The sequence below is a fragment of the Gopherus flavomarginatus genome, chromosome 12 (genome assembly GCF_025201925.1).
Source record: "Gopherus flavomarginatus isolate rGopFla2 chromosome 12, rGopFla2.mat.asm, whole genome shotgun sequence".
NCBI lineage: Eukaryota > Metazoa > Chordata > Testudines > Testudinidae > Gopherus > Gopherus flavomarginatus.
Genome location: NC_066628.1, coordinates 5,818,407 through 5,829,256, shown reverse-complemented (window position 1 = coordinate 5,829,256; position 10,850 = coordinate 5,818,407). Strand labels below are relative to the sequence as shown.

Sequence of the window (10,850 nt, the reverse complement as noted above, 5' to 3'; positions counted from 1 at the left end):
AGTGGAGGCCCAGGATACAGCAGAATAACCCTTCTGAACTGCAACTCCCGTGATGCATCTGCCTCTCTTCCCTGAGAGACTGGTGAATCATGGGAGATGTAGTCCAACGAGGGAGCCTGGCCTGAAGGCACCCGAAGTACAACTCCCAAGAGGCACTGTAGTAGCTTGCTTAAATCGAACTATTTCACTTTTCAGACTAAATGTTTCCTATTTGAATTTTTGCTGAAAGATTGAATGTTTTCCCGGGGAACCGCTTCTCTCCCTCACCCCCTCATTTTTCAACTAGTTCTGAGTCAAATGCTGCCATGGGTCATAGCAGAGCACCCAAGTGCCCTACCCTAGATACATTCCTGTGGGGGGCAGGACATCTGTGGGGAGGAGATCCCCCTGCCTCCCTGGCTCTCTGTCTTTCTTCCCTCATCTAGACACCATCATTCATCTCTTTCTCCATCTCTCTCTCCTCTAAGCCTCTCAATGCCCCGCCTCCCAGGCCCCCACTCCCTGGCTGCTCCTTGCTGGGGCGTTAGAGTTAACATCAATGGAAGGGGGTGGAGCCAGAGATGGAGGGGGTGGGGTCCATGGAAGATACTCAAGATAAGGGCTGTGACTCATATCAGATAGCAGGGAGCCACTGCCCCTTTCCATGGTGCTGGGGAGTGCAGGCAGAGAGGAGTGGGATCCCAGTATGGAAAAGGCCAAGCCCCAGTCGATTGTTTGCATATCCTAGTGATTTGGTGCTACGGGGGTTTTACATTTCCCATCCCGCTGGTTCTGGCCTCTGCACTCCTATGATGGCAGGGGGGTCGGGCCTTTTAAAGAGATTGAAATAAACCAACCAGCGAACAGATGGATCTGCAACAGCCCCATGATGACAGCGAGATCTTGTTATTAACCTTAAGCACAAGCACCCATTGATTTAATTAAGCATGTGTTCACTTGCTTGCAGCATCGTAACGGTTTGCTTAAAGCAATTACGGGCAGGATTCTGAGAATGGGATCTGGCAAAAGTCCTGGCAGAGTCTTCAAGAGTGGCTTTGAAGGGGCACTTGACACATGATTTGAGTTGGAAGATGGTATCGGTGGATTTCTTCAGCATGGGGGTTGGGTGGAGTTCTGTGCCAAGGAGCACTTTTTTAGAGGATTGGGGGTTTGTGCATTTTTTAGGTTTCTCGGTAACTATTTTGGTCATTTTCGGGTATTTGCTATTTTAATAGATATCTGTATTATCAGATGAAGCCATGATTTACGGGCAAGCGTGCCATTAAAAGAAGAATTTCAGGTCAGAAATCAGCTCTTTTTAAAAAAAAATTAAACATGTAGTCACGGACTCACAGGACTTGTGCTCTCTCTTGGCTGCCTACAGTCCCTGGGAGGAAGTCCCTACAGCGTGACATTCCTTCTCGGGAGTCCACTGTCTCTTGGGCGTTAAGCCATAGGCCTCTCCTCCTCCTGGAACCACATCTCTGTGAGCCTTCAGCACGCCTGTCTCTTGCCTTGTGCCCCCTCAGGGAGTCCACTCGCTCTGGACCTCTGGGGCCTCCACACCCAGAAGGAATAATGCAACCCAATATTAAGCCTGCAGGGACTCTCAGCCAGCATAAACCAGAAGGGTTTATTGAGTGTCTGAACACAGCATAGAAAACTCTCAGAGCCTCAGGCCTAACCTCCCTCAGCCCAGTACCTCTAGGTCTCTCCTGCATCCAGATGGCTCTGGCTGCTCTCTCTGCAGTCCAGAAGCCTTCTCCTTTCAGCCGATCCTCCTATATCATCTCCCACACAGCTCCTCCTGTCCTTTGTCTTTGGTCCCAAGTAAACAGGTTGCCTGGGTCTCCTTGTTTGCATCCTTTGTTCCCCACTGGCTGGAACCAGTGGGTCAGGCACTGGGATCATCTCTCCTCAGTCCTTTGTCCTCCCACTGGCCAGAACTGGCTGACTGCCAAACTGGGGTGGGCCTCATGGTCACCAGTCACTAGAGTCTCCCATCTCCAAGCAGTTGTCCAGGGTCTCAACTGCTAGGCGAGGTCACACCTGGTCCTCTGTAACAACAAACTCCCTCTCCCGCCACCTCGTTACACACACAGCACACAGGGAAACTGAGACCCACACTGTATGCAAAACTCTTAAGAAAATCCCCCACTTTGTCACACGTCATGTGGTGTGTGTGTGTGTGTCCCTGAAGCTCCATGCTGGAGGGCCTGAGACTTTCCGTGTGTCTGCCAACTTCATTCTTATTATTGTTTATTAATTGTATTGTGGTGTCACCCCATCGGGCCAGGTTGCACAAGCACATGATGGAAAGACGGCCCCTGCTCCAAAGAGCTCATGACCCAAGTCTATGATGCAACAACCAGTCGGGGGCTGGGATGGAGAGTGCAAGATGATAGTGAAATGATGGTACTCAGTCTGATATACGCAGCTGTCACAACACAGAAGGCACCTGGCTGTTCCCATCACTCTGCGGGGAGGTGAGGGGAAGGACAGCAGGGTGGAGGGATAGGAGTGTGAGCTGTGGTGCTGGGAGTTCTGGCTGTGGTCTGCAGACAGAAAGAAGCAACTGTTAGGGCCATATCCTGCAATTATTTTAATCCTCCTCCTTTGTGGGGGTTTGAGGTCATGTACAGCGCCTAGCACAGGCAGGGCAAGGGTTATGAAAGGAAACCCAGGTTGCCACCACTATATTTGAAGAATACATTAATTATTATAATGATTGGGAGTCTCATTGCCAGAGGGGGCCCCTCCTGAGGGAGGGAGGGAGGCAGCAGGGAGGGGGACCACACATGGATGGGATTCAAGTCCCATGCCACCCACAGGGAGACCTGGGGGAAGGATGGAATGAGATCTGCAGCAGCAGCCAGCTGAGGCTCCTCTTTCCCCCTCCAATGAAGTCCCGCCCATCACAAGTTCAGCTCCTCCCCTGTATGGGCTAAGCCCCTCCCTCTGATTTGGCTCCTCCCCTGTGCATGTTGAGGCCCTCCCCCTTTGGGAAGCAAGCCCACCCCCTCCAGTGTGGCCCCTCCCCTTGTGTGTTTTAAACCCCTCACTCCAATGGGGCCCCTCCCCGAGTGGGATAAGCCCGGCCCCAAATGAGCCACTCCCTTTTGGGGGGGGTTAAGACCCACCCTCCACTGTGGCCCCGCCCCCTAAGCGAGTTAGGCCCCGCCCATCAATATGTCCCCGCCCCTATTCTGGCCAAGCTTCCCCCTTGCGCGGATTAAGCCCCGCCCCCTAACTGGGGGCCCTGTGAACACGCTCTCTACTGCGCATGCTAGAAGTCCGCACTTTCCTTTCTGACGCCAAGGAGGTGTCGGTGCGAACGCGCAAATCTTGCACGCCCAGCTTCCTCATGCGCAGGCGCCAGCGTGACAGCCAACGGCTTTTATTTTTTTTAACAGTCCCCCCCGGAGTGCGCATGCGCTCTCTGGTCGCCGGACGGTCACCTTCCCGGCGCGAGGCAGTATCGCTCGCCTCCCACCGGCGCGTGCGTAGTGCCGAGAGCCCGCTGGGTGGGCGGGGCGGCGCGTGCGCATGGCGCCTTCCCGGAGGCTCGGGCTTTTCAGTGCGCCTGTGCGCCGCGCCCGTTGGTGGCGGCGGCGCGTGCGCAGTGGTCTCGCCGGCTGAGCGGAGCGAGCGAGGGAGCGAGCAGCCGGGGCCGCCCCGCGTGTCCGTCATGTACCAGCGGAGCCGGGCCGTGGCCGGGCGCCTGGGCCCCGCCGCCCGCTGCTGGGGGCCGCGCTGCCGCTGGGGCGAGTCCCCGCGCTGCTGCTACCGGGCGCGGCAGCAAGTGAGTGGCGGGCGGGCCGGGGCCGGGGCCGGGGCCGGGGCCGGGGCCGCGATGCTGGGGTGAGGAGGGGGCACAGGGCAGGACTGGGATGTCCTAGGCGGGCTCCTCGGGCAGGGTCTACGCAGGGTGTATGGGCTGGGCGCTGGAGCTGGGGGGTGTGCATGGGGTCTGGGGGGTGTGCATGGCCTCGGTGCTGGGTCTAGGGGGTGTGCATGGGGTCTGGGGTGTGTGCATGGGCTGGGCGCTGGGCACTGGGGGGTGTGCATGGGGCCTGGGGGGTGTGCATGGGGCCTGGGGGGTGTGCATGGGGCGGGCGCTGGAGCTGGGGGGTGTGCATGGGCTGGGCGCTGGAGCTGGAGGATGTGCATGGGCTGGGCGCTGGAGGATGTGCATGGGCTGGGCGCTGGAGCTGGGGGATGTGCATGGGCTGGGCGCTGGAGCTGGGGGGTGTGCATGGGCTGGGCGCTGGAGCTGGAGGATGTGCATGGGCTGGGCGCTGGAGCTGTGGGGTGTGCATGGGCTGGGCGCTGGAGGATGTGCATGGGTTGGGTGCTGGAGCTGTGGGGTGTGCATGGGGTCTGGAGGATGTGCATGGGTTGGGTGCTGGAGCTGTGGGGTGTGCATGGGGTCTGGGGGGTGTGCATGGGTTGGGTGCTGGAGCTGGGGTGTGTGCATGGGCTGGGAGCTGGAGGATGTGCATGGGTTGAGTGCTGGAGCTGTGGGGTGTGCATGGGGTCTGGAGGATGTGCATGGGTTGGGTGCTGGAGCTGCAGGGTGTGCATGGGGCCTGGGGGGTGTGCATGGGCTGGACGCTGGGTCTGGAGTGTGTGTATGGGGTTTGGGGGGTGTGCATGGGCTGGGTGCTGGAGCTGGGGGGTGTGCATGGGGTCTGGGGGGTGTGTATTGGCTGGGTGCTGGAGCTGGGGGCTGGGCGCTGGGTCTGGGGGTGTGTGCATGGGCTGGGCGCTGGGTCTGGGGGTGTGTGCATGGGCTGGGCGCTGGGTCTGGGGGGTGTGCATGGGCTGGGTGCTGGAGCTGGGGGGTGTGCATGGGGTCTGGGGGTGTGTGCATGGGCTGGGCGCTGGGCCTGGGGGGTGTGCATGGGGCCTGGGGGTTGGGTCTGGGGGGTGTGCATGGGCTGGGCGCTGGAGCTGGGGGGTGTGCATGGGCTGGGTGCTGGAGCTGGGGGGTGTCCATGGGGTCTGGGGGTGTGTGCATGGGCTGGGCGCTGGGCCTGGGGGGTGTGCATGGGGTCTGGGGGGTGTGCATGGGCTGGGTGCTGGAGCTGGGGGGTGTGCATGGGCTGGGCGCTGGGGCTAGGGGAGTGCATGGGCTGTGGAATACAGGATGCATGACTGGGAACTGGTAGTGCAAGGGACTGCAGAATATGGAATTGGGGGGCCGGAGGAGTGAAGAGGCAAGGGGGAGTGCCAAGGCTGGGGCCCGGGGGTTTGGAGGGTGCTTGGTCTGGGGTTCTGTAGAGGACTGGGAGGTTGCATGGTCTTGGAGAGGTGCAGGGTCTGGGGTGTGTGCATGGGCAGAGGGATGCAGAGGTTGAGGAGTACAGGGGACTGCATAGTGCAGAAGTTGGTACCTGGGCGGGGGGCAGGGTGCAGGGGCTGAGGTCAGGTGTTGCATGCAGTGAGGGATGCAGGATGCATGGTTGGGGCCTGGGGGTGCAGAGGACTGCAAACATTGGGGGATGCAGGGCTGGTACCTGTGGCAGGTGCAGGGGCTGGGACTGTAGGGTGAATGAGGAGGGGCATAAGACCACAGGAGTGGAGGGGCAGTGGCAGTGACTTTGAGTGCAGGGTTGAGGGTAAGGTCTGTCATTTGGGAATGTGGGGAGCAGGGCTGTGGAAATCCATGCTTATATAGATTAGGATTAGCTCTCGCTAGAGCTAAAGGTGTAAATGTTTTCACTCTTTCTGCCTGGTTATGTGTCAACCCCACCCTAGGATTTTGGGGAGGTTTCATCAGGGATGCATGTGAGATTGGTCTGTAGGGGACTGGCTATCTTAGGGGTGAGGAAATGTGATATGGAGCCTTTCCCCTCTAGGGGGTGCTGGATCCAATCTACCTGCAGTTTTGGGGGCGCTGGGAGATGGGGGCTTTTCCCTTGCAGTGACCCCAGCAGAATCTCTGAGTGGTGTCAGTCCCTCTAATCGCTTCTCCCTTCCAGGACCTGGTCTCCTGCTGGGAGAAGGCCCCCCAGGCACTGGGCCCACCCATGGCCCTGAAGTTCCACTTGTCACTGGTAGAGCAGCAGGTGGAAGCTGCCAGGACCCTCCTGTTGCCCCCGCCAGGGGCCAACCTGGTGAGTGGAACTTTCCTGAGTTCATCAGAGCAGAAGCTGAGCCTGCACGAGCTGCTGCAGGGTCTGGAGCAGGGGTGCCCCCGCCGGCCCACTGCCCTCTCCCCTCTGGAGAACATGGAGGCCTCTGTCATCACAGTGGATGGGCAACAGGAGGACGATATCACCGTGCGGGAGGGCACCGGCCTGGACAGCGCCTCCCTGGACTCTCTGTACAGCCTGTTTTACGGCAAGCCCTGCTGGATGCCCTTCCAGGCCACTGCCGGTACAGGCACCAGTGCCACCTCTGGCTCGCCTGGGAACCACGACCCCAGCATGGAGGAGCATCTGGCTGTCATGTACGAGAAGCTGCAGCATGAGGTACGCCACGGCTCAGATGCCTCGGTCCCCTGCCTTTCCCTTGGGTGGCCTGCCTGGATTCTCGACCCCTCATTCCCCGTTCTCCTCTGCCTGCATGCCTGGCTTCTCCATCCATCATTTCCCCATGCCCACTGCCTGGATTCTCTTCCCTGCCTGGATCCCATCTCTGCTGGACACTTTTCCTGCTAGCGTCTGCCAGCCCCAGGCCTGTAGGGTGGCTCGTATTTCTGTTTCTCCTTACACAGCCAAGCCTTCCTGCCCTCTGGGCTCTCCATAGCCGCACCATGTGACCTGCTGGGGGCTTTGAGGGGTCACACAGCTGCAAGGGGCGTCTGAGCTCAGCCTGAATGAGGAACTGAGGAAAGCCTTGTACTCCACCCTTCCCTCCTGGGGGTAAAGGGAATCCCTTGTTGGGGTAGACCCCCCATGCAGCATCCCCTGCCAATCCACTTCAGCCCTACACTTCAACACATGCCCTGTAGGGGGCAGAGGAGAGCACCCACACCAGTCCCTGGCCTGTCTGCTGAGGCTGCTAATGAGGGGGTCTGCTAGGACCAGTGGAGAGGGTGGCTTTCCTATACACAGGCCCCATGTGCCACTGGAGGATCTTAACTATCAGTGCAGCCCCTGAACCAGCCAGCGGGGGGCATCTTGCTGAGTGAGGGGCTTCTGCCAAGGTGTGAGCATGGCATGATCACTTGTATTACAGTAACACCTAGAGAGCCCACCTGTGCAGTGCCCGGTGTGACGGCGTGCTGCACAGACACACAGTGAGAGACAGTCCCTGTCCCAGCTGAGATCAGGGCCCTGTTGTGCCGGGCGCTGCACAGACACACAGTGAGAGATGGTCCCTGCTGAGATCAGGGCCCCGTTGTGCCGGGCGCTCCACAGACACACAGTGAGAGACGGTCCCTGCCCCAGCTGAGATCAGGGCCCCGTTGTGCCGGGCGCTGCACAGACACACAGTGAGAGACGGTCCCTGCCCCAGCTGAGATCAGGGCCCCGTTGTGTGTCTGTGCAGCGCCCAGCACAGGGAGGGACAGTCCCTGCCCCAGCTGAGATTAGGGCCCCATTGTGCCGGGCGCTGCACAGACACACAGGGAGAGACAGTCCCTGCCCCAGCTGAGATCAGGGCCCCGTTGTGCCGGGCGCTGCACAGACACACAGTGAGAGACGGTCCCTGCCCACACAGATCAGGGCCTGCTGTGCTGGATGCTGTGCAGAGGCATAGGGAGAGACAGGCCCTGCACTGAAGCGCTCACACTGTACATAGACAAAGGGAGGATTATTCTCCCCATGTTCTGGGGAACTGATGCCCAGAGATTCATGGGCTGCTCACTGGCACAATGAGTCAGTGGCTGAGCCAGCACTTGAACCTGGCTCTCCTGGCTCCCAGCCTGGTGCCTTCCCATGGCCCCTCTTCCCTCACTGAGCCTTCGCTCTCCCCCTCGTCCTCCTGCAGTTGCCGAATTTCTTCCTGAAGATACCGGACTATGGGATCTACTCCCAGGATGTGGAGTTCGTCAATGAGATCCTGCACATGAGAACTCGGTCAGTGCCAAGCCAGGGGTGGGGGCAGTGGACCAAGCCACTTGTCTTTTGGGGGATGGCAGGTGGGATCAGTCCACTCTTCCCATGGGGGGAGGGGTGGAGCTTAGGGGCTGTGCCACCACTCTTGTCCTGGGGGAGTGGTGGGACTGGCCCACTTTCCCTTGGGAGGGAGGATTGACTCAATGCCTCCCACACCCTCCAAGGGACTGGGAGGGTTTGGACCGGCCCATTCTTCACCTGGCCTAGGGGTGGGTGCCACACTGGGATCCCCTCAATCTGGAGGCCCCAGCCTTAGCCTGACAGTTCTCCCCTCCTTCCCCCCTGCCAGGGGCCGAGCCATGTACCAGCTGGCACTGGCCCTGTGCCGCCTCGTGGCCTGGAACTACTTCGCCAACATGCGGCTGGAGGTGCTGAAGCTGACGCAGCACCCCGAGAACTGGAGCGTCCAGGCCCGCTGGCGCATCGTAGGGCTCCCTTTCCATGTCCTCATGCTGCGTTTCTACAAGAGGGACAAGAGAGAGCTGTACAGGTGAGAGCCCGGCCTGGCACCCCGCACCCAACCTCCCTCACCGGCTGTGGGGTTGTACAGATGCTCCCTGCTCCTGTCTCTTTGTTCTGAGCAGCGCAGGCACTCCTGGGAGTTGCCCTTTTTCTTTCACTGCTGGGCTTTCCAGGGCCATGACCTCCTTGAGCCAGGGATAGGGACTGTTTAACCCCAGCACAAAGCAATGCTCCTGCTGACCTCAGAGATGGGGGAACTTCCTAGCCCCTAGGACTGCTCCCTCCCAATGGGGTCTTCCCCAGCTGCTCCCAGTGTGCAGGGGTGTTCTCACTGCCTCTGAGCTGCTCGACGCCGTAGGATTTGGTATTCCCCTGGAGTAAGTCCCAGCATCCTTCCCCCCCACCCCCCATGGCCCTTAGAGCAGATGTTCTCAAACTGGGGGACAGGCCTTTCTGGGGGAGAAGCTATAGAGAGGAAATAAAGCCTTACTGCACATATTTTACCCACAGCAGTGAATAACTAGCAAAGCCGATTCAGTGGTTCTCAATTGTGGCCCATTTACGGCCCACAAAGCCATGGCCCCCATGACATCCTCGGGGCCACACAGGTAGTATTGGATGTGGCCCATAGTGGTGAATAGGTTGAGAACCACTGCTCCAGACAGATCAGGCCCTCAGCTGGTGCTGTGCATTCTGCCAGATTTCTGTTCAGCTTGCAGAGCATCCTGCAAAGTCACGGCTGTTTGCTACGAGGCGGGGTCCACGTTTAATTGTCAGCACAGGCTACAACTGCAGGTTTCCTCTTGCTCTTATTGCAAGAGCTACAAAACCCTCAAGTGACAAAGAAGCTAAAACTGATTCAAGTGAAGTGCTGCCATCTGTGTTTGTGTGGTGGGAGGGGGTCATGATCACAAAAGTTTGAGAACAGCTGCCTTAGAGATGCCCTGCCTGGGAGGCTAGCAGTGCTGCCCCTCCACTAAGCCTTATGCTAGATTTGACTGTCCTTTATTATACTCCCCTTCCAGGACCTATGATGCCTATTCCACTTTCTTTTTGGACTCCAGAGGATTGATCCGCTGTCACCGGGTAGACAAGGTGAGTGCCAGGGCGGGGCGGCCCGTACCACTCCTGGGGAAGGTAGCTCTTCTGTCTCAGTAGTGCCCTGGCTCCACTCCCAGTGTGGGGTCCTGGCAGAAGACCCAGTGTTTAACGCCTGCCCCTCTCCCCTCCATGTAGCTGATGCCGTCCCAGCCGCCTGTGGTCAAGGTGAAGAAGCTGCTGGTGGCCACTCTGGTTGGCCTGGGCTTGTCAGAGCACAGAACCTCTCTACAGCTGCTCTTATCTGCCCTGGCTGGCAAACAGCAGGGGGTGCCAGTGGGCTACAGGGACAGCTGAGCCAGCCCCGGAGGAAGTCAGGCTCGGCCTGGATGTTGTGACTCTTGCAAGTTGATGTCGCCTCAACGCACAAAGCCTGGCCCGCCGGCTCTGCTGCATGGTCTGTGCCCTGCCCCCTCCCTGCCAAGCACTGTAAAGAACCACTATAACTTAACTGTACATAATAAAGCCCTGTGGAGAGATGGCTGGGCTGGGGCCAGTGGCTTTGGGATGGCAGGGAGCTGGGGGGCGTCTAGGCTGTGAGAGACCAGCTGTGGGACCCCAGCATCTCCCTGGTGAATGGGGGAGCTGGAATTCAACACATAGGGAGAGCTTATGGCAGAGGAAGCACCTGGGGCTCTCGGGCCTCGGCCCTGGGGGTGAGGAGGAGGCGGCAGCACTGGGGCCTGTTTAATCCCAGCACAAAGCAATGCTCCCTGCTGGCCCCAGGGATTAGGCAACTTCCTAGTCCCTAGGACTGTTCTTTCCCTGGTGGGGTCTTCCCTGGCTGCTCCCTCCTCAGTCCTCCCTTCCCAGCCATACAGGGGTGGGAGAAAAGGGTTGACTGGTGAGAGCACTCCCTCCTTCATGGCAGCCCCCTGCCAGATGCCTTTACAGCTGGGTTGGTGCTGCTCTAACCCCTCGACCCCACCCCCATCAGAGCCCAGGAGTCCTGATTCCCACCCTCATGCTAAGCAATTACAAAGACACTCAAACCCCTGCAGAGAACCACCCCCAGCAGCGATGAAGCCGCGGCCCAGGCAGCAACTGCCCTCTGGTGAATTCCAGGGCCATGGGGAGAGAGAACCCACCAGTGGGGCAATGAGGCAGCAGGAAACTCACGGGGGCAAGCACAGGGCTCAGCTGGCACTGGTGACAGGGCAACCCAGGGAGGGTGTCCATTAAAAGCTGGAAGTCCCCTTGCTCTTGAACTTACACCCACACTCGGGAGCCAGACGGTCTCCCAAG

The 10,850-nt window shown here is 59.2% G+C and overlaps 1 protein-coding gene and 1 long non-coding RNA gene across 2 annotated transcripts; one reads left to right on the top strand and one right to left on the bottom strand.

The window, feature by feature from the left end:
• Positions 1-1,593: 1,593 nt before the first annotated feature.
• On the bottom strand, positions 1,594-3,530 carry LOC127032361 (uncharacterized). Its single transcript, XR_007768765.1, has 2 exons — positions 3,438-3,530; positions 1,594-2,534 (listed from the first exon to the last, which is right to left on the bottom strand). It is a non-coding gene; the product is annotated as an uncharacterized LOC127032361 (long non-coding RNA).
• Positions 3,464-10,086, top strand: C12H6orf136 (chromosome 12 C6orf136 homolog). The gene is given in 8 exon segments (XM_050919513.1): positions 3,464-3,565; positions 3,568-3,632; positions 3,635-3,781; positions 5,964-6,455; positions 7,918-8,006; positions 8,335-8,535; positions 9,533-9,602; positions 9,744-10,086. Coding segments are annotated over 8 exon segments (1,263 nt in total). The 5' UTR covers positions 3,464-3,525; the 3' UTR covers positions 9,903-10,086.
• Positions 10,087-10,850: the final 764 nt, after the last annotated feature.